Source organism: Chroicocephalus ridibundus, chromosome 7 (assembly GCF_963924245.1).
Source record: "Chroicocephalus ridibundus chromosome 7, bChrRid1.1, whole genome shotgun sequence".
NCBI lineage: Eukaryota > Metazoa > Chordata > Aves > Charadriiformes > Laridae > Chroicocephalus > Chroicocephalus ridibundus.
The window spans coordinates 54,862,723-54,885,643 of NC_086290.1; the positions used below are offsets into that span (position 1 = coordinate 54,862,723).

The 22,921-nt window shown below is 48.5% G+C and overlaps 1 protein-coding gene across 4 annotated transcripts in view; it reads left to right on the forward strand.

Annotated features, from left to right (window-relative positions):
* NUFIP2 (nuclear FMR1 interacting protein 2) overlaps positions 1-22,921 on the forward strand; it is a 39,677-nt gene that overhangs the window by 1,063 nt on the left and 15,693 nt on the right. The window contains exons 2-5 of one of the 4 annotated variants that reach the window (XM_063340985.1): positions 2,613-4,319; positions 12,344-12,376; positions 12,984-13,038; positions 13,655-22,611. In XM_063340985.1, the coding sequence (XP_063197055.1) occupies positions 2,613-4,319; positions 12,344-12,376; positions 12,984-13,036 (1,793 nt within the window). In that variant the 3' untranslated portion in view covers positions 13,037-13,038; positions 13,655-22,611. The other 3 variants (XM_063340983.1, XM_063340987.1, XM_063340984.1) reach the window with 3 other exon arrangements.

The following is a 22,921-nucleotide window of genomic DNA, read 5'->3' on the forward strand; positions in this document are numbered from 1 at the left end:
GGCCCTGGGGCCTCCGGCCGCCGCCCGTAGCCGTGGAGGGCGGGGGGGCGCCGGGGCCGGCCTGGAGAGGGGATGTGGCGGGGCCGGCAGCGCCGCAGAGGCGGGGGCCCGGCAGCCCCGGCTGGGGGGGAGCCCCCATCGCCCTCCGGGGGGTCTGCTCGGCTGCTGCCTCTTCAAAAAAATACCATTTTGGGGGGGGGGGGGGGGGGGGTTGTGGGGGTTCCAAGCAAGAGCCAGAATGCCATGTACATTTTTTTTTTATTTTTTTTTTTCCTTGAAATGTCCATTTACATAAGCGGGGGGGGTGGGCAGGGGCCTGGCTCGCATGGCGGGGGGGTGTCGGTGGTGCCCCCATGTGCAGCCCCCGGAGGGCGCAGGGAGGGACCTGGTCAGGCCCACGCTAAAATAAGTTACTGGGCAAAAATAAGTTGAGTAGTCATTTCACTGTTTGCAGCGTGACCGGGGTTTTAATATGCACTTAACTCGGACACCCCTCCCTTCCCAGCTGCGAAACGACGTGTGGGGTTGCCAAACGCTCCTCACCTGCTCGTTGTGGCGCCTCTTTTTTTTTTTTTTTTTTTTTTTTTTTTTAATTTCCCCTAAATTTTGGTTGCTGCACCCTCTGTGCCCAGGCCAGAGCCAGCTGTGCCAAATGTTGATTTGGAGAAAACTCGGGCAGCCGAGTTGTGAATACTTGAAAATTGGAACTAGAAACTGCTGACACACTGACTTACTGAAGTGGATTTTGTTCTTCATTTTATTCTTTCGCTCCTCATCTGCAGTGGTCTTATGACCACCGTTATTGTTTTGTTTCATTAACAAGTGGTGTCAGAAGTCTTGAGTCATACAAGGTCAGCTGTAACACGTTACTCGTGAGCAGGCTTCCTCTCCACGTTACTCTGAAATACTTAATTTTTAGTCCTTGCCCCAACTGAGAATCTCGTCCTATCTGTTTTCTCTGGGATGAAGCATTCATGGTTAATATTCCTAACGGCGTATTTGAAAGTTATAGTGGAAGTTGTGGTGGTTACAGATACTTGCGTGTAGTAAAAATCCTTTTTGATCCCTCTCGGCAAACTCAGTTGTGGAATTTCTATAAAGATTCCTACAAGGATTCTTGTGTTCCCGGCTTGCACAGAACTTGAGCAGTTACATCTGCCAGACATCTGAGGCTACAGGATGTGAGAATAACAATGATTTTTAGTGGAGCAGTTAATTTCAACAACATCGGCAGCAACAAAAACACTCTTTTTCGAGCTGGAGCTCTGCCCACCCTCGTTCTTGGGGGGGGGGGGGGGGGGGGACTCCATGTGCTGCGCTGACTTTGCGCCGCTGTGGCTGCAGACGAAGCCTTAGGTGGGTCAGGAGTTGCAGGAGATGGAAGGTTTCCCACCCCTGGGAAGGAGGACGGATGAGTCAGAGGAGGAGCGAGGAGAAGGCTCTTCCCGCAGGAGCGGGTGCAGTCGGAGGGAGTCCCTCTGCTCGGGCCACAGCTGGAGTGGGTTTGTTGAGCCGGGTACAGCTCTCCCCATCTCTCCGTGGGGCTTCAAGGCTTCTCCTGGGGCTTTGTAGCTGGGGTCCTCAAAAGCAATAGGTTTCTGGACAGGGATTTTAAAGAGGAAGGTGGGGTGGTTCAGCCTGGGTTGTCCTGGGCTTCTGTCTCCCCTTGGGTTGCACTCTCAAGACTCACCTCGGAACCATAAGGCCTAGAAATGAACTTGAGAAGCAGAAAGAAAAGCTGAGCGTACAGCGTAATCTCATGGCTTGAGGAGTTGGAGCCCTCAGCAAGTACTTTATTTCTTGGGTCTCAAGAAATAAAGTCTCCCAGGGACCCTGAAATGCCAGATTCCTCAGTGGGCAGGAGACCAATTCCTGGTGGTGGTGGAAGGGAGGCATTTCTTCACAGTCTTTATCACCTTTTCAATGCACGTGTGGGGAGGTGTTGGTTGCCATCTTGAAACAAAGTGAGGAGATGTGGTCACCCTTTCTTCCCTCCACCTTGCAACTGGATGAGCGCATGTCTTTATGGAACGCTGCTTTTTTTCTTTTTCTCCCCCGCCCCCCCCACCCCTTTACTGGAGATGGGGTTTGGGAGGAGGGTGGGAGGGGGAGGGCTGGGTGCTGCAGGCCTGGGGGCTGATGGAGGTGATAGGAGTTGGCCCTTGTTCACCCTACGGATTCTGAGCCTCAACAAATCTTGTAGCAAAGGCAGCGGGTCCCTCTGTCTCGAAGCATCCTTTTTTCCTCTGTGTGACCTGGAAATAGCAGCTGATGAAATAGCTCTCCAGCTTGCCAGTGATATGTGCACTGAGTACAGTATATTTTCCTTACTTACCTACTTATCTGTATGTTCTTTTGCTTTGTTATGTTATCCGTACGTCACCCTGTTGTATGGGAGAGTCAGTAACTGCTGGTACTTTCTCCTTAACCCTTCTTGCCGTGGTTTCCAGCAAATAAGTATGTGCTTTCGCACATCAGAGATGTTTTCCTATTTTAAAATGTCTGCTGGAGGAAACTGGATACGTTTGGGGCTGATTACAGCTTTCTGCGATCAGAAGTTTAACGTTTCACATTCTAATTCTTGCCTTTTGTTGTTTTTGGCTTTCTTCTAGGCTACGGAGAGCTAAATGGTAACGCAGGAGAAAGAGAAGTGTCGTTAAAGGGCCTGTGCTCTGATGAAACCGCCACCCCGGGGTCCAGGGTCCCCAATGGCAGCCAGCAGCTTGTAGACACTAATGTGACCCCGAAGCAGACCGTGAAGGCCGGTGCTTTGGGGAAAGCTGGAATCAAAACCAAGAACTTCATTCAGAAAAATAGCATGGACAAAAAGAATGAGAAGTCCTACGAAAATAAACTTAGAGAAAGCCAGGCCTCAGACAAGCCGGAGGGAGTGTCTATTCCAAACGGTGTGGTTAATTCTAGTTATATCACGAATGGCTACGTAGGCAAAGGGGCCGACAACGATGGTAGCGGCTCCGAGAGTGGATATACTACGCCTAAAAAACGGAAAGGCAGGCGCAACAGTGCCAAGGGTTGTGAGAATCTGAATCTAGTACAGGACAAAATAATGCAACAGGAGGTCAGCGCACCAACCCTGAAACAGGAACTTGAGAGTTTCAAGCCTGATTATAGTGAGCAAAAGGGGAACCGAATTGAAAATACTAAGCCTGTTTGGAAATACGAGGCTGGGGCTGGTGGAGCAGGCCGGGGAAAGCCTGGGCTTGGGGATGTACAGCGAAAAAACTCTGATGCCAAACCTGGGATTAGCAGCAAGAAGTTTGATGACCGGCCCAAAGGGAAACATGCGTCGTCGGCTACGTCTAAAGAGGACTCATGGACCTTATTTAAACCACCCCCGGTTTTTCCAGTGGACAATAGCAGTGCTAAAATTGTTCCCAAAATAAGTTATGCAAGTAAAGTTAAAGAAAACCTCAACAAAGCAGCTCAAACCCCATCCACGTCGTCTTCGTCGTCTTCGTCATCTGCCGGGGAAACTCAGGCCCAAACATCAAGTCGACTGTCCCAAGTCCCCATGTCTGCTATGAAATCTGTTACTTCTGCTAGCTTCTCGAACGGCCCCATCCTCGCAGGGACTGATGGAAGTGTCTATTCTCCAGGGACCCAGCCACTGCTCTCGACTGCTGCTAGTACTGTACCGTCAGCCTCCTCCGAGTCAGCGCCCCAGGACATGAGTGCAGCTTCAACAGCTCTCGAACAAAAGAAATCTAGCCTTTTTATCTACCCTTCAAATATGCAAACTGTGCTCCTGGGTACGGCGGCGCAAGTCGATTTCCCCTCGCAGGCGAATCAGCAGAACCTGGGAGATATCTTCCAGAATCAGTGGGGCTTGTCATTCATAAACGAGCCCAGCGCTGGACCCGAAACTGTTGTGGGGAAATCCGCGGATAATCAGTTAATGGAAGTGACATTTCAAGGGGAATATCCTGCCGCTTTGGTTTCACAGTGTGCTGAAATCATTCCCTCAGGAACTGAACAACCTGTGTTTCCTAAGGCTTACGAGCTGGATAAACGGACTAGCCCTCAAATTCTTAGTGCTATTCTTAAGCCTGGGACTGCTGTTGAGGGTGGTGTCTTAGCCTTGGAGTCGCATCACACAGGTGACCTACAAAAGGCAGACACCGGTAGCCAAGGTGCTTTAGTGTTTCTTTCAAAAGACTATGAAATAGAGAATCCTCTGGCCTCTCCTACGAACAATTTGCTAGCCTCCGCCAAAGAACAGAGGTACCAGAGAGGCCTAGAAAGGAAAGATAGCTGGGGTTCTTTTGACCTGAGGGCTGCTATTATATATCACACTAAAGGTAATGGCTTAACTTGCTGCCTGAGGGCACTTTCTTCTCTTTCTTTGATTGTTTTTTTTTTTTTTTTCAGTGCAATATTCTAACATGATACCTTCCTTACAGCAGTTCTGATTGGTTTCAAAATGAGCTTTTTGCTTGCGTATCTCTAATGGCAATAACAGTTTGGGAAAGTTACTCGAACGGTTGTTTAATTAACGCTAAGAGGTATTTGTTTCCCTGTTCCCCGTGGACAAGCGCGAGTGATGTTGATAGGGGTGATCCTTGGCTAGTGTGTTTTACATTTTAATTCCTATGGAAGAGCGGGTCCTAAGCTTCTCAGCACTGGAAGGAGTTAAATGTGTAGGTTCATCTGCTCTGTTCCAGCTTTACCAGGTGATCTTCTGTCACTGAAAAGGCTTCATAGTCCCTGCTCACACCTCTAACACCAAAGTGTTGCAGCATCTCCCTTGGGCAGATCAGGCCGTGAAATCGTGGCTTTGAAGGGAGGAAAAAAAAAAAAATCATTCCTATGGCTTTTCATGGTGTGGGTTTTTTTTTATTTTTATTATTTTTTGAAGTGAACCCCACACACACTGCCTGTCTTGAGTGTTATGGCAATGGCAGCAGCGAGACAAATCTTTGCTTATCAACCCTTCTGTAGGCTGCAGATGGAATTCTCTCGTTGTCTTTGTAGGCCCAATCTTTCAGATGATTTTATTGCTTTCATGGAGTCCTTTGTAGTCCGGCTCCTTTTTTTCTCCTGTCTTTTTTGAGACCGAAATGACTCAAAACACGATACAGACGCTTTAAACCGGGAACAGGGGGGGAAGCCTGTGGGATGGCTTGCTTTCGGCTTCAGCCCCAGAAGCTCTGAGAGCTTGTGGCGGTTCTTGGCTTTTGCTCCTGGCTCGGTGTTCGCAGGAGCCCGGTTGCGTGTTCCCTTTTGGCAGGGTGTTACTTACCTACCCTTGAAGAACACCGGGGCAGATCCTCTTTTATTCCCCCTGCCCTTCCCTCTCCCTGCATTCCCCTGCCCTGAAGAGAAAAAGGCGATCATCCATTTTTTGTTTACTGCTCCCCACACACGTACGTGGGTAATGTCTTGCTCCCCCCTGCAGAGGGGTTGGTGTTTGGTTGGCGTTGGCAAATTTGCTGTGATTTGACCCACTGCGAAGTTCTTAAATTACCCGTTCGCCAACTCTTTGTATAGCACACAGAAACTTTGATGCCTGCCTTTAGCAACAGCAGGCCCGGCCATTTAAAAATAATAACTCCACGTATTTTTTTTCCAGGTCATCTCGCTCTCACGATGTTAGCATCTTAAGCTCTAGTATTCTTGAGAACGATATTCAGCAATTGATTTTTATCTGGGTCCTCTACGCGGTCTGTTCAGTATTAAAGCAAGCTTTCTGTTCTCATTTCGTCTATCTGCCTGCAGCCTAATTCTCAGTTTCCCATCAGAAAATGGGGGTACCGGAAAACATAGCGTGGTGTAGAAGGGAAGTCCTAGGCAATCCTTTTCTTAAGTTTGCAAACTTTCCCAACGCTTCAGTTTGTCTCTTTTTGGTTTTGTCAGCCTGAACTCGTCGCCTGTAGAAAAGCGACTCTGTAGAGCAGCAAGCGAGACTCATCAGCTCTCCCTCCCTCACTAGCAGCGTGAAAGACAGACCCCAGTAAAACAATAGTAACAACAGGAAAATAAAGAACACTCCCTTCCCATGTCCTCTTAAGGAGGTGTTAACTTCAAAGTCTGGCTGGGTTTAGTTCTTCTGAACAGAGGAGTTAATTGCGTTCTGTGGCAAGAATGGACACCTAAAGCACTCTGTAAAATACTGTTTTCTGCTCTTTCCATGCTTCTGCATGTGAATGTGCTTGCTTTGAGCATCCAGAGCAAGCACCCTTGTGATGCCTTGGGGACACGAGTTCCTGCCCCACCACTCCTCTGTGCCCATTTGCTTTTCAAGCTTTATCTGTGCCACCTTCAAGGTGTTAGTTAGGGGTAAAAAGTGATGGATGTTTCTAATCAATATTGTCGTTAATGCAGTGATGGGGTGCTCCAAACAGCTTGAGCTTATCTTTCTCCTACTTAGCCTTCAGATGCTATTGCTGGTTTACAAAGCAGGAGATGAGTCTGGGTCTTCTGTGATGATGTTGGGTGTTGCTGTGTGTGTTCGAGTCCATCAGGGTGAGTTGGGTTAAGGGGTATCGGGAGGAACAGAGCCTTCCTCTGCCCCACGCAGGTGGAAAGCACTGTCCCCTCTTCATGGCCACGGTCCTGCGCATCCCAAGCCCAGTGGGTGAGCTCCTGTGGCACAGCGTGCGGCAAAACGTCTAGAAAGCAGAGCAGCCAGAGATTGTTTGCAGGACAGCAGTGCAGTGGTTAATTCCCACAACATTCTCTCCATTTATCTTGGGTTGCTTTCCTGAGGTCCTACTCCTGGCCAACCAGTTCCTCTGCAATAGGAAAGCAACGATTTCACTCACTTATTTTTCACAAGCTGCCTTCCCCTCCTCCCCGCTCGGGAGAGGTTTGCCTGGGCCGGTGTTAGGGTGTCCCGGGCAGCTGGATCCTCAGATTGTTTGGTTTTGATTTCGAGAGGAGGGTGAACTTCTCCCTCTTCAGATTGATCTGTTTGCTTCTGGGCAAAGTCTCGATAGTTTGATCTTCAAACCTGCCCTGCCTCTGGGGTTATGGACACAAAGAGAAACGGTTGCGGGGCACGGGCAGGGGTGAGCGTGGAGCGCTGGTAGGGTCCCTGCGCTGAGCTCCTCCGTCTTCAGTGCAAACTCCTCGTGGTGCAAGGATGAAGCTGTGGGTGTCGCGGTGAGGAATGGGCTCTAGCATGAGCAGCTGCAGTCCTTTGACCTGTCTGTATCAAGCTTCCACCCTGGTTTGCACCGTTCGTGTCTGTAGCTGCGATCAGGTTATGTGGATCCTCATCTTGGACCGTAGATAGGCCACGGGAAAGCCTCCAGCTCACTCAGGAGCCTTGTTCCAGCAAACCAGGCTTTCCTGTGCGCAGTGTGCCCGGTGACTGCAAGGGTTGTTAGAGGTTGTAATTGCTTCACGGCTTCCCTGGGAAAGGATGGATGGATGGATGGATGGAGGAGGTAGGGCACAGCAATCCTGTTTAAACCACCGCAGCACCCTGCGTGGTGGCAAGGCTGTGCTGGGCTGTAAGGCTGGGGGGCTGCAGAGCAGAGCGAGGTCCTGGTGGAGGAACCTGTGCTCGATTGAGTGGGCCCAGGTTGCTTTTTTCCCCCAAAAAAAGGTCAGGGCACTGGGAATGTGCTGGCAAGGCTGATGATGTGCCCTCTTGTTCTTGGATGCTTTTTGTGCCGGTTTCTGCTGTGCCCCTGCTCCCTGCCTTGCTTTTTATTTTTTTTCCTTTTAAAGGGCAGAAGGACTCCCGTGATCATCTGATCTGCTTGACTGTAAAACACGATCCTTCAACGTGGCTGCCTTCATTGACAGGCCGTGCCGCTCAGTGTTTGTGATGGTGCCTTGAAACACTCGCGGGTGACATACCTCATTTAGCGAGGTAGATCTGATGTAGTTGAGCGCTGGTGGGCCCTCTGTGTGGTTGGAGGCAGGGATGGTAGCTCAGTATGGGAGATTGGAAGGACCTGGAAGGAGTGATGCTTTTGCTTGGGGACATTGTCCCTATCTAGGTTAGAACTGAACCTCTGCCTCGGTGTGGCATTGCCGAAATCCTCGTCTTTTGGAGGTAAAACTGGTCCTCGCAGGTCTTTTGGGTCCTTTGAAAGAGGACAGTGGGTGTATCTCTGCTTTACTTCTGTTGAAGTCAGTACCTTCTTACTGCTTTAGTCTTCCTTTTAAAGACGGCTGGATGAAACGTTTCGTATCAGAATAACTGTCAATGCTTTGCAGAATTTCATCGTGTTTGGGCTGTTGCAGTCTTCCAGGCCAGGCTGTCGCTAACACCGGGCTCCCTACGTCAACCCTTGTGGTGGCAAGCTCAGTAGTCTGCTTGTCCTTAGCTAAAAAGCAAATAACCGAGGTCTCCAGTTCAGCTGCGCAGTACCAAAGACCACATAGGTGGAGGAGAGGAAACTGCAGTGTTTCCCTCTTCTGTCGTGCCCCCAGGTTTCTGCCTGTGCCGCCGCTTTGTTCCTTCGCGGCGTCTCGGTTGCGCCAGCGTCTCTGCTCGCATGAAGAAGCAGAAGAGCAGCATGGAAAATAGAGCAAGGCAGCGTGGGCCAGCCAGGAGTGGCGTTCACCGGAATGGTGAACTGGGTCAGAAGAAATAGCAGAGCTGTGAATTCAGCAATTTTCATCCTTTACATCAGGAGAGGGGAAAAGGAAAAAAAGAAAAAAAAGCCTTGGTTTCCCATCCCCATTGGTGGGAAGGGGTTAGATCTCAGTCTGTTGCTTATGGTCCTGTGGGGCCTGAGCTGTGGGGCAAAAGCTGATTTAATTCTCCTTCACGTCTCTGTTTTTGCCAGTTGTCAGGATGAGTCCAGTGTATTCGGTACAGCGGTGAGGCTCCACAGCATTGCGTTTTCAGTCTTTGCTTTGTTTCCAGGGCAATCCCCTAACTTAATCGACGGGTCCTGCAGAAAGAAACAGGAAAAATCAGACAAGGAAGGTCCATCTTTTGTTATTTTTTTTCAGCTCTTCATTTTAGGGACAGTTGTCAGTTTATATGTTAGATTTATACGAAGAAGGAACTAGTACCATGCCTTGTGCAGGCACTTCTGTTTGCGGGGGCAGCCTTCCTAGCAAGGAAAAGGTGTGTAAAAGTGCCTGTCTTAACAAGTTATCACAGAAAGACTTCTTTCCCCTCCAAGGTTATGTACCAGTCCCGCTATAAAGTTTATTGACCTATGAAGAATCTCACCGCAATTCACGAGTGTGCCTTCGTCTGTTCCTGACATCAAAGCCTTCCTCCACCAACGCTTTGTTTCGGTGATAGACCCCAGGAAAAGCCGCTCCTCTCCCTGGAGCTCGTTAGGTGGATGTGGCTGGGGCTGCCTGCCCCGGGCAGTTCCTCAGCAGACTGCGAGCTAGAGGGCTATGGAGAGGCCGGCTAATTCTAAAAAATCCTGGAAAACATGAGGCTGGAAGGGGCACGGGAGGTGACCTAGTTCTGCCCCTGGCTCGGAGCAGGGCTGGCTTTGACACCAGGTTGCGCAAGGGTTTGTTGATGGCATTTTCTCCAGCTGGGTCCACTGCGAAGGAAGTGTGCCGTGTCCCCGGACACGTGCCCTTGTTTTGGGAATAGTGGCCCCTGTCCATTGGTCAGGTCTTGGCCACCTTTAGCTGTGGAAAGCGTCAGTACCAGGTTTTGGGTCAGTATCTGAGAGGTGGACTCAGACTCACGGTGAAGATACCCCTTTTCCCATGCAGGGGTGAGCGATGGTAACAGTCCTTCTGTGAACTCGCCCTGGGAGCTTTATCCAGGGAAAGCAGGCTCCAGAAAAGAGCTCCCTGAGCCCAAGGAAGGAGATTTGGGTCCTCTTACATGAGCAGCTCATGGGGACTGCCTTTTCCTCCACCATCCATCCCCATGCTTGCTGCTCTGGTTAGCTGGGGCCAGGGCTTGCGCAGCGGGGGCTCTGCTGGTCTGCTGGGTCGGTCGCTGAGCTCCGTCCAACCACTGTCACCCATCACAGCATCTCGGGATCATCGTCGGTGCCCACAGCCTGTAACTGATCCAGAACCAGGAGGAAAACTCACTCTAATGTGTTACTAAGTAAAGCAGAATGAATCATAAATTCCACCTTAAGATTGAAGGAAAACCCTTTTTTTCCTTGGTTTTAGTGTTTCAGTTAGCCCCGAGACTTAATTTTTCTCTTCTGTGAAGTTGTTTCAGTTGGTAAATGTGTTTAACCCATGCCGTCCCGTATCCTGCTGGCCAGGTAGAGGGGAGGACCTTGCTCTTCCTCTCCCAATGGCAGATGATATTCGGTAACGGTTGATAGCGCAGCCAGTTTGCTGATGGTTTTTGCTTTTGTACCTCCGTCGGGCTGAGCCTCTGCCAGCCAACGCGTCCGGGTGTTTGGGGCTTACAGGACACTTTACACCATCCTCTCTCCTACTCTCTCTCTCTGAAGAAGCAGGAGAAGGAAGATTGAAGTCTGAAAAGGTTGGGGGGTTCAGGCGTTGGTTTGTTAACGGGTGTTTTGAAATAGAATTTTGACAGCTTGAAAGTTTTTTGGTTTTTTTTTTTTTTTCGGTGTGTTTTTGAGAGTATCTCACTGTCAGTCTTATTGTCAGGCACATCTTAACACAAGCGGTTCACGTTCTCCCGTTGTCCGATGAAGTTAGAACCAAATGGAAGCGCAAAAGAAAGCGCGGCTTTTTGCGGGGAGATGCAGGAGCAGGCAGCGCTTCAGCCTCTGCCGTGTGTTTTGTGCTCTTGAACGTTGCTCTAATGTGGAGGAACCAACAACTTGAGAGTAGTTTTCTGTCCCCGGCCTTTGGGGAAAGCTGTTGAAATAGGTGATGTTCTTTGGCCGTTAGGAAATGATGCATCTCGCTTCACTTGAATGGAAAACGAGCTCTGCTGGAGGTAATTTTAGTAGCTGGTTCATTTTACTTCTGGGGAATCTGCATCTGGCAGACGAGGGAGGTGTAGTCCCTTGCTCGGTTGCTTGTGTCCCGTGGGGTGTTAGAGGCTGGTTACTATTCCCAAAGCACTTAAGGCTCCCCCGGTGCAAAAGTACTGAAAGTGCAAAGTATCGCTGCTGTTATCGTGGCACAAAAATAGCAGACCTCGTAAAATTTTTGTCAGGGCCTTCCTCACAAAAGACTTAATTGTGCGGAGAGGGCTGGCAATATTTATTTGCATGCAATTTCCTGCCCCGGGGAAGCTCGAGGTTGTAGCGGACAAAGGACAGATGAAGGGTTGGAGAAGGGACGCGGATATACAAGCGGTTGATGGAGGTGACACTTGGCACGCGTCGTGCTGAGGCCCTGAGTTCTGTAGGCTTTTTTTCTTCTTCCTTTCCCGTGCCGGTTAGTTTACTTAGTGCCTTGTTTTGTGCTTTACTACACATACCATGTAGCTTCGTAATCCGTTCTTCATTCCTAGCCCCTACCAAGGTCCTGTCACCCTCCCTTCTGGCAGAAGGGACACTTGAAAGATGCGTCTTGCAGGTTGCGTTCCTACTAAATGCTCCTTTTCTATTATTTTATCTCTCAGACTCAGGCGCAGGGTACAGGTAGTGTCTCTGTAGTTATTCTAGCGCGCAAAATTCCAACTCGATAATGGCTAAAAGTAGTTATTTTGAATAGGTCTCAAAAGATGGGACTTAATTTTGGGGATACTTTAAAGGGAGGAGCCTTCTTTTTTTTTTTTTTAATGTGAATGAGAAGAGCATTTAACTTTGCTGTTATTTCTTCGCTAGACGAAAGCCATGTGCTCTTTCAGCGAGGACCGGGAGGGGGGTTGGTTTGTCTTTAGCCCGCAAGCGCATTGCAGAGGCAAAGTGGGGGAAAGAGCTGCACGCCGAGCAGGCAGCCGGGTGTCGGGAGCGTCGCGCCTTCCTCCCAGGAAATGGGTTGGCAGCAGTTCCGCAGGGACGTTAGCCATCTCCGCGAGGTGCGCTTCAGCAGCTGCGTGCTGTGAACCACGAGAACCTGGCTTTGTCCAGCGGTTCGGATTTCACACGCGCGAAGCGTGTTTAAAAAAAAAAAAAATCATCTCTTCCCCAGGCTACTTGTCAAGGCTGGAACGTGTGAAGCAGGAATAGGAAAGCCCAGAGTTTGAGTGAGATTTGTAGGAGCGGAGAGTGGCAATGATGTTTCTGGTGTTCAGTTTGGCCGTCTGACCCTTAAGACCACGTTACGGCCATCCCCCTGCCTCTTATTCCTGCATCGTTCCCGTCAAATCCGTGCAATCCCGCGGGCACTGGGCTGGAGGGGGTTGGCTTTGTCCGAAAGGCTTGGCACAACTGCAGCGGTGTCGTGCCACGCTCAGGAAAATTAAAGCGTTATTTGGAGTTGTCTCTAATGGCAGCATAAATCCACATCGTAATAATAATAATAACAACGGTCTTCTCGTTTTTTGCCTCCACAGAAATGGAATCGGTTTGGAATTTGCAGAAGCAAGGTAAGGATATTGGAAAGAATAAATAAACAAATTGCTCTTGTCTGTCGGGACGGGTGTTGAGAGCAGGCTGTCTCGGTGTCCAGGGATGCCCGAGTTCAGTTCTTCAGTGCCTGCTGTTTGGAGTCGGGGTTTATCTGTGTTTTGGGTCGCCAAGTCAGGACAGCAAGCTTTACCGTCACAGCAAGGGGTTCAGAGAGAAGCAGAGTCTCTAAAAGAGCAATAAAACCGGTGGCAAATTAAATTTAATGACTCTTCTTGCTGCGTATACAATAATTGCTTTCTGTTTCCGTTGCTGGGTGTCGCACCCCAGAATAAGTTTTCAATCCTGGTGTATCCCCGCGCTCTGCCCGTGCCGATGCTCTGGGTTATCCTTTGGGGAGAGCAGTCAGTGCGAGTGCCACGGTGCTGCCAGCGGGTGACGTGGGGACCCGTCACCACGCTTTTCGGCTCGCCCGGGGCTCCGGAGCCCATCTGCAGGAGCTGGTGACGCTGGGGGTCCTCGGGAAAAGTTTCTTAACGGCCCAGTACTTTACAGATCTCTCCTGAATACCTTCAGCCACGGGTCCTGGGAACTTGTTGAAAACTGAGGATTTCGCTTTCTTTCCAGATCCCAAAAGGATAATCACTTACGATGAAGCCATGGATCGCCCGGATCAATGAAGGTAGCAAGACGAGACTGCCTGTTATAACCTTTCTGCAGCATTTGTGCTGTTCGTGGGGGACAAAAGGCTTTTATGCTCCTTCTAAATCTTCAGTGCAGCAGAGGAACCATAACTAGAATCACAGGATAATATATACAAATATATATATAGTTATTTAAAAATGGCAACTGAAAGTAATTAGACTTCTTAAGGAATCTGAAAATTTATTTCAACGAGACTACACACGTGATTATTTAATCTCCGGTACTGAATAGATTTTTTTTTTCTTTTTTTTTTTTTTTGTTTTGTTTTTGTTTAAAGAGTGAATGCAAGTGATTAACGAATACAGACTCAATTTACAAGCCCGGTTCTAAAGTTCCTGCTGTCGTCTACACGGGCAACAGCAACCCACTGGAGAGGCATTTCCACTTGACGAGGTTTCTGTTTCTTGTTCTGTGACTGTAGTGACACACTAATCACAGGGAAATCAGGATGATTCACCATCCTTCATCTCCCCTTTCCCTTCCACCTCCCCTTTTTGGGTTTGGGTTTTTGGTTTTTTCCCCTGTTTTCCATTGAACGCTGGAGAGAAACGCCTTGAAGTTTGCAGAGCTTCTATTTTGTATTTTTTTTCCAGAGAATTATAATCCGCATGTTTTTGCCAGGAGTAAAGCAGCCGATCCTGTGCTGGGGGATATTGTCTTAAAGCATCATTCTTCTGGGGGAAAAGATGGTAATACTGCAGTTCTAGGATGCATGGTGAAGTCACACAGTTGACCTGGCTCCGGTTACACGTCGGACTATTGCAACTGAAGAGTTCTTTCATTTTAAAAGACAACGTGCAAAAATAAGCAATCTGTTTAGGCATTTAATATGGATTAAAAAAAAAAAATCAACAAAAAACCCACTGTTCCCACAGTTTAATGCCATTGTATTTCTGGGAGCAAAAAAAAAAAAAAAAAAAAACTTCTGCTTTCGACTGTAGGTGCTTCATATTTGCTCTGTCTGTCTCCTAACACTAAATGTGCCGGATTTTTTTCCCATTTTTGTTGGAAAAACTGAAGAGGAATTGAGTTCTGCTAACTTTCACCCTTCTTGAATTATTTTTTTCTCTTTAAAAAAAAAAAAAAGAAAATTCAAAAGGAAAAAAAAAAGAAAAACAAAAAAAAAAAAAGAAAAAAATAGAAAAATGGGAATTTGAATCCTTTTCAATTTGTCCATAGAATGCCAATGGCTGGGCTTCCCGCACCTGCCCGTTGGAAATGCTCTTTTATATTTTAATGCAGTCTGTGTATTTCCGGGCTCTGCTTCTAATTATCTCTTAATAAAAAAAAAAAAAATATATATATATATATTTTATTACAAAAATGGAGGACTTAGGAATGAAAAAAAAAAATAATTTAAAAATTCAAAAAAAAAAATAAAAATCCCAAGGAAAGGAAAGCTTCCTCGCAGTGGTAGAGAAGGCTGAGCAGACTGCAGGCTCCAGCTGTGTAACCCGCTCTGTCCCATTGCAGCTTGTGTAGCGTGTCCAGATCATTTTGGGGTAGTTTTTCTGGGTTTTGGGGTTTTTTTGTTTGTTCGTTGTTGGGTTTTGTTTTGGTTTTTGTTTTGGGTTTGTTTGTTTTTTTTTTTTTTTTTAAGAAGGTGGAAAGTTCACATGGTCCAGTGCAAGAGCGAGCGATGAATGAAGCAAAAATGGGTTTTCTGATCTGCCCAAGCCCCACGGGTACCCAATGCTCATCGTGGGTGTTCGTGGCTGAATATTGGCCAACGTGTGTCTGGGCATCGAGGTCGGCAGCAGTTGGTGTCTCCCAAAATTAGGCGGGACCCTATGGGGCATTACAGGAAGCAGATAAGCCCAAAACTTTTGCCTGCTCCTTGTGCTTAGATTTATCCACTTTTCTTTTTTTTTTTTTTTTTTTTTTATGGTTAACTAGGAGTACGGAGCATGTGTGGCGGTTTGTTTTTTTGTTTGTTTGTTTGGTTTTTTTTTATTCTTTTAATAAGATCGTTCCTGAATGAGGCGCTTAGGTTCACGGTGGGACAATGAAACTTTAATCCTGTACCTTTTGTAAGATTGCTAGCTTTCTGCCACGCTTCCTTTTAAAAGTTAGACTATGGATTGCCTACTCCATTTTATGTATAAAATACTATATAGTATAATACCGTAGTGTAATACTATATAGTAACGGTGTGTCTGTATCAGTCCGGGTTCGGAAATGTGTGGTTGGCCAGTCGCGAATAGTTCTGTTTCACCTATAAACTGTCCCACCTTCAGGGGGGTGTGTAACTTTCAGATGTATAACATGTTTACAGATGTGCCCGACATTCTAGTCCTCCGACCTCCCTCTTTTTAATTCCTGTTGAGTCTCCCAACTGCTTGCCAAAAGTCGGAATCGCCTCCAGCTCCGCTGCGGAAGAGCTGGGGGCATTCCTGAGCTTTAAAGTGTTGAACAAACTGGACGGTGGGACTGGGAAAATTAAGGTGGAAGAAATGGTTTTTTTTCTTTGTTTTGTTTTTTTTTTTTATATATATATTATTATTTTCAAAAAGTTGAAGGCTAATAGCAAAGTTTCCAGTTTGTTTTACTGGCTTTAAGGCTCTGCTGTGTATTTATTTGCCTTGTGTAGTCACTTGTCGCCTTAAGGGCTGGGTTCCGTTTAAAAAAAAAAAAAAAAAAAAAAAAAAGACAAAAAAAAAAAATACAAAACCAAACCCTGTTTTGCTTACCTGGGGACTGTGCTGTCCTTGTCGTCCCCCCGCCAGCCCCCAGAGCCGCTCTGGGGGCTGGCGCGACGCGGCAGTAACCCACGCTCCATCTGACCCTTGGCGTTTAGAAAGATCCCAGTCCTGCCGAATGCCTGAGGACGCTCCTCTTGGCCCCATCCAGGCCCTCTTCTAAATAGCGGAAAGAAATGCTGAACGCAACACGGTTCGAGTGGTGGGTTGGGTTGGTTTTTCCTTCCCCGTCCTCTCCCCCCCTGCCCCGCGATGTTTGTCCCTGCTGCTTTTCCTCGCTGCCGGCGGTGCCCATCCAGACCCCCCCACCTGCAGCTTCTCTGCTGTGTTTCCGACCATCTCCCTCTCGTCAAATGTCTGTCTGTCTGTCTCCACGAGCTCCGCGGCGTGTGCTCGGCGCTAAGCAGTTAGGAAAATCCTCTCTCTGAGCTCCCGTGGCTCCGGCTGGCTGCTGCCGGCGCGGTTTCTGGGATAGACTATAGCCTAGAGCCAGGCAGGACCGTGGAAGAAACTTCCTCGTGCCGTCGTGTAACTCGCCCTGTCGCTATCTGCAGTCCTCCCCAAGTCCTCACACAATTCTTTACTGAGCACTTATTAAAAAATATCTTAAGATTTAATCTGTTTTCTGATTATTTTTGTGTAAACTTATAAAAAAAAAAAAAAAAAGAAAAAAAAAAACACAACCCCACAACCCTGAAATTGAGCTGTGACTAATTTAGCACATTTAAATAATGCTAAGGTGTTACTGATGAGTCTCATGTTTTGGTTTTTTGTTTTTGTTTTTGTTTGACTCAGAGTATTAGTACTGTAGCATAAACCAAATACAGCCCGGGAAGGGGGGCAGCAGCCGCCTTCCCCCCGGTCTGCGCCCCGGGGTGTCCGTGTGTCCCGCGGGGGCGAGGAGCTGGCGGCTCCCGTGCCAGCGTCCTACTCGCCCGAGGGGAGCGAGCGTCTATTTATTTGTGCCATTGTTTTCATTACACTGAGTAAAGTTTTAAAACAAACAAACAAAAAACCTTAAATAACGCGTAGTATGGGAAAGTGGCACTAAGGGTGGAATCGTGACCTATTTTTTTATTAGCTATGAAGATACTAATTCAGGTTAAGGCTTTTCTCCTCTTTCTGTTCCCGGTGCGGATGCGATGAGTCCCTTTTTGCCGGTTCCCAGAGTTTGTATTTGTCGGAGGGAGGATTCCTGCAGGGGCTGTCTCCTTCCTCCTCTGGTCTTTCCCCGCGGCGGCTCCTCTGCCGGCAGCTCCCGTCGGGTGTCTCTCGTCCAGGCTGGAATGCGTTCCACCATCCGGATCCAGCACGGTCTGCCTTCCCTTCGGTGGGTCAGGGAGTGTTTCCTCCACTCCAAGAGATGATTTAAAAGCTGCTCCGTGCTCCCGGTGACGGTGGTTTGGGAACCTTCAGCCTCTCTGCTCCCTCCCTCTCCACCTGGCCGCTGGATCGGCAAGGCGATGGCTTCCCGTCTTTGCTTGGAGTTCGGTTTTGGTTTAAACCCACCTCAGTTGTCCGTGAAACCCGGTTTTGATGTTAGAATATCTCTCATCTCTCTGACAACGTGGGTATAGCTCCAGGGCATGGTTTCTGTCGCTGACCCGCTTCAAACCATCGTCCTTTCTGAACCGCAGATCCCACTGTTTGCCTCTCGTACCTGCTGTGAGCTTCTCTGAAATGTGGGAAAAATACCCAGTTCTCATTAGATCGCGAGTGTGCCGGCTGTTTGGCGGCTGGGAGCGGGCGGTGGGGTGAATTGGCCGGCTGAATCGAACAGAAAATTGCTTTCTGCTTGGGAAAAAAAGAAAAAAAGAGAGATAGAAGTTGTCCTCTCGGTTGCGTGTGTAATTAGTGTTTTTCACCTTCAAGAAAGCGTTACGGTAGCACGATGGCATCCTTTCCAGAAGTGGCCAGTGGGTGACTTCAGGGACATCTGGGAGCGATGGCGTTCACAGGCGTCTCTCTGGATTGCCGGTGGTTTTCCTCTGCGTTCAGTTTTTACTCTTGGTTCAGCGTTTTCAGTACGTGGCTATGGTGTCCGAAGCTTTCAGCAGTCTTGTCCCTAGAAGATTTTTCTGTCTACGTCTGTAGTGATTTGTTTTCCTTGCGGAGGCTGTTTACAAGGGAGATGGTCGAGGTCAGGAGGGGGGAGATCAAGGCTACGCCTAATTTAAAGCTGCTACACATTTTCGCGCCGGTGCGTAAGGCAGGAGGAGGGCGAGGGCTGGAGGAACGCGAGCGTGGTGGGGTAATTTCAGCTTTGGCCACCGCGAGAGCGTTTTTTTCCATGCGAAAAAGCCCTAGCGCCAGCAGTTGGGAAGCGGGAACCTGGTGGGAAGGAGCAGGAGATCCGGGTCCGCGCTGCCGGAGGCGCTGCCTGCCAGAGATTACAGAGCTTTAGACATTTGCACAATCCGCGTTACGCCACAGGGTAAGGCTGGCTGCCTCGCGTCCTGCTCGAGACCCTCAAAAGCGGCGAGACCCCGGAGGAGCGGACGCCTGGGGAGGCACAAGAGAGCTCCACGGCGGCCTTGCGCTGGGGGCCGGAGACCCTCGGAGCGGTGTCGGGCTGCTCGCCGTCCTGGGACGGGAGCAAAAGTCATACTTGTGCTTTCGCCGGGGGATGCTGAGCTGTATTTATCTTGACTGTTAATCAGAAAGCTTCGTCTGACGTGTCCAGAGCTCTAAAGCCATTTTGTAAGATAGCAGTATCCCTTTTCTACAGCCTTATTAACGAGTAGAGTATCTTTAAAAAGAAGAAAAGGAGAAAAAAAAAAAAAAAAGAAAAAAAAAAAGAAAATAGTTCGTTTCTTTCTGTGGTATGAAACTTGTGTACTGCGAACATATGAACGTTTAGCGAAAACACAACTTACAGTTTTCTTAAAAAACAAATGGAAAAAAAAAAAACACAACAAAAAAATAACAAAAAACCAACCTGTCTGCTTTCCATACGGTCTTTCCTCAGGTGCTAAATAAGGGTTCCAAAAATGGATACTGCTTTAGGAGTTTCTGCTTTATTCTTAAAATACATATTTTTTTGCTTAGGTGTTGTAAAGATATTTTAACAAGAATGTTTTTTTAATGTAAATAAGATTGTGTCTTTTAATTTTTGTTTTATCTCCTCTTTTTTTTTTTTTGTCTGTATCGAATAGTCTAATTTCCATGTTTATCCTTTTGAGAAGGACCCTCTTATGACCTTCCTCGAAGACATTTCATTGAGTGTTGCTGCATTTAAGAATGAATCTACAACTGTTCATTGTCTTGGATTAATGCTGCTGCTGCTATAAGTAACCCTGAAAATCAAGAATGTGTGATGCACTTTTTTTTTTGGGGGGGGGGGCTTTGTTTTGTTCTAGTTTTTTTTTTTTATTACATGACCATATAATTCCTCTGCGGATCGTCGAACCCTCCTGTAACAGCCACTAACTCTGCGGGTCGCGTCGGGCCTGGGGGGAGCCGGGGGCGTAGGAGAGGGCTGTACCTGAATTTGGTGCTGACCTACGGGAATTTCTATGCAAACGCAAAGCAAAGGAGAACTCTTTTAACTTGAGAGAACACTGTGCATTTTTATTTTTAGTATTTGATTCTTTTTTTCCTCCCCCCCCCCCTTCCTTTTTCTCAAGCTGCTATTGGAAGGGTAGTGCAAATCCCTGAGGTTTTCAGCTTCTCCTTCCTCGACGGCTGGTGGTGCGGGAAAGATGCCTGAGTATAACTTGTAAGGTAGAAAAATCTCAACCGACTGTTGTCTCGTCTCCGGTTTTAATATTTTTGTTTTCTGTTTGAACCTTATCTTTGGAAGGAAATCGCTCATCTCTGCGAAAAAGATCTTTTTAACGCTTTATCTCAATGTGAAGTTAACCAGCAGTATTAATGATCGCGCGGACTCCTTCCTGCCCCTGGGGAGCACTCGGTGCCCGGAGTGGGATGTTTTCCGAGGAGGAAAAAAGGAAAAAAAAAAAAAAAAAAGCGATGCCAGGCCATCTACCCAGCCGAAACCTGGCGGCCGAGGCGTGAGAATGGTGGAGGGAGGTCCCGCTGCATCGAGGTGCTGCCGCGGGGCACCGGCAGGTCCAGGGCCTCTTGTCTTCATGGGTCGCAGCTGGACCACCGCGGGGGGGACGCGCTCCGTGAAGGAGGAGTTTACTGGAGGGGGGGGAAAAGGGAATTTACTTGACTACTTATAGAAGATCCTTTAGGAAAACAAAGTACCTCTGTAAAGTGAGGGAAGAGTAAGGAAAGTCTAAAAGTCGTGTAGGAAAAACGCTTGGGGATTACACCTGCCTGGAAAATAGTATATAAATACCGTAGGCCAGAACTCTGCCTGTTTAATTAGTTTATTCGGCATCATATTATTTTTTTTTAGCCAGCGTTTGCTCTTTTACACACCTGCGTGTGTGTCCATCCGACTAAATGTGCCTTGCGTTGCGTGCGTAGTCTTGCTGAGGAGCGTTTGTGGCGGTGGGTGAGCTGCTGGCAGGTGGCATGGGACGGCCGGGCTCGGGGGCCGGCACCGCGATGGCCGTGCCCCATCTACAGTCCAGGCTCCGTCACTGTCCCGGACACCCGTCGGATGGGAACGAGAACCTGGACTCGGGCCCACGGAGCGGCCGTCTTAGAGTTTGGGGACGACATCCCGTGGGGTGGCACCTTTCCTTTCCTAACACGAGCCGTTTTCTGTGACTTTGGAGGGTTTCTTTTGGGGGGGAGAGAAAGAGAAGCTGCTTTGCTGTTCTCCTGCGGACAAAAACCCAGCGTTGCCGTGCTTTGCCCGCAAAGCCAAAGCGCGTGGAGCTCTGGAACCGGCTTTGCTCTGGAGTTAGGGCTCTCTGCGGCACCGGGGACCTCATTACCCGGGGGGTTTATTCCCCTTCCAGGTTGTGGTTCTTGTTACTGTGGGTTTTTTCAGTTTTGGGTTTTTTTTGTTTTTTTTTTTTTTCATAAAGGAGAAGTAAACACGCCTTGCTGAAAGTTAACGAAATAGAAGTGCTTATGTTTGCAGTCAGTGGCTCAGAAAACGAAGCTGTGCAATTCTTGTTTCTTCATCTCTCTCCCGACTCGCTCGCCCCCGAAGCGTGATTTCTGTCCGAGTCTTTCCGTACTTCTGCCACTGTAAATGTGAACGCTTGCTTGCATTGTTTTTTTAGAAATGCATTTTGCACACTCGGGTTTCGCTGAAGCTCCGTGAAAAGGTTAGTTTGAAGCAGATGAATAAAGCTATGCACATGTTTTGAAAGTTTTAATTTGTGTCTCATTACCAGAAGTGACTTATCTGCCCTCTTTTTGCATTCCTGTGCTGTCATTGCCTGCATTCTCTTCCCCGTCTCGGAGGGTTTGATGTAAGGTGACAGTTCTTTGCTGACAGCCGTAGCAGAAAACTGGCGCTTCTTGATTTTTTTAGTAGCCTATCTCTCTCCTTTGCTTTCTCCGTATCTCTCTGTATAGCTATATAAATATATATATTATTTTTTTATTTTCAAAGAGCCTACTTTAGTAATTGAATTGGAAGGGAGCGGGGGTGTGCTGGCTTGTGTTTCAGAGACACTTCGTACCGTGGGATGAACGAGTGCCCTTTTTTCCCTCCGGTGGGGAGCGGGGCGGTAGTACCTGCCGGCATCCCGCCGCCACAGCTTCCAGGAGGGGATGGAGACGGGTCGGCCGCGCCGCAGCCTGGTGGCGAGGGCAAACGCGAACCTTCTAATTGACAAAATGACCCGAAGAGAGAAACCCTACTGTCGCGTGTTCCCACTGTGAGGCGGGAGGGACAGGCTCTCCCCGCCACGGGGGCTGTGGTCCGCAGCCCGCTGGAGCGGAGGGTGGGCTCCCGCCGGTCCGCGGGGCGAGAGCTTTATTTTGGTGGCGTTTTCACGAGTTGGGTTGCGGGTGCCGCCTTTGGAAACTTGTTGCTTAGCCCAGAGAGTCGGGATTTCATGATGGGAGAAGGACCCTCACAGCTTTCTCCTCATGTTCCCTTCGCCATGGCAGAAATTTGTACTAACTTGACAGCTTTTTTTCATACAGAACAGGGCTGCTTTTCTATCTACCATCACACGTGTACTTACACACCTTCAGCGGCTCGCGAGCCTCTGAAGGTCCTCAACTTGTTTACTGGGGGGGGACGGATGCCCCTCTCTCCCCCCTTCCCTGAATATTTCAGTGTTAAGGGCGGTGCGAAACACAACCGCGCGCTTCGACTCCGAGCTGGGGCTGGAGCCGTCTCCTCTCCTGTCCCCTGTCCCCCCACCCCGGCCCCCAGCCCCGTCGATAAGTTCTCATTTCGTTCGGTTTCCCGGTGTGTATTAAAGTGGCTGCGAGGGGTTGTGCTCTTACCTGCTCAGGAGCTGAATTACCTCTGACCCGCGGAGAGGGGCAGCCCCTCTTTGTTGTCCATGTTGTAGCGTGCGACCACACGGATCGGTAAAGGTAGTCTTTTGTTTTCTTCTCCCCCTCCCCGGTATTTCCAATTAGGTTAATGCACTCTGTGTGCGCCCAGCTGGAAAAAGCGTCGGCGTTTTCCCGGTCGTGAGAGGGTGGCTGGAAGAGTTAGTGTAATACCTGCTGTAGCTGTGTCCGGCGCAGGCCCTTGCGCTGGTGTGGGTGATGTCACGGACTATAAGGATAGGTAATGTCCATGAGCTGTAATGGCATGATGTATCTTTACCAATGATGTCATACTTCACACTAAATGTTTAAAAAAAAAAAAAAAAAAAAGTTACCCGAAATTTTGTTTATTCTGCACCAACAGGTCTTCAAAATTTATCCAAATTTTATTATTTTATCAGGAAAAAAAAAAAAAAGAAATTTGTGTAGATCGAATACGTTAAGACAGACAATAAGTGATGTAAATTGTTGAATAAAAATTTTAAAGTTTGTGGGTGTCAGTGTGACTTTCTTTTTTTTTTGCGTTCTCGGGGAGCATCCCTTGGCCCTGGGGATGCTGCCGTGGCTGATGGCTCGACTTTGGGTCCCTCTGGCCTGGCGGCGCTGGCCACAAAGGCTACAGCAGCGCGGCACACGCGGCTGTGGGTGCCCGGTGCTGGCGTGGGGCCGGGAGCACGGTGTCCTTCACCTTGAGTGGGGAAGGGGAGGGCAGGGAGGAAAGGAAGCCGCAGAGCTGCAGTGACCGAGGATTTATGCGTGCAAGACAGTCGGGGGGTGAAC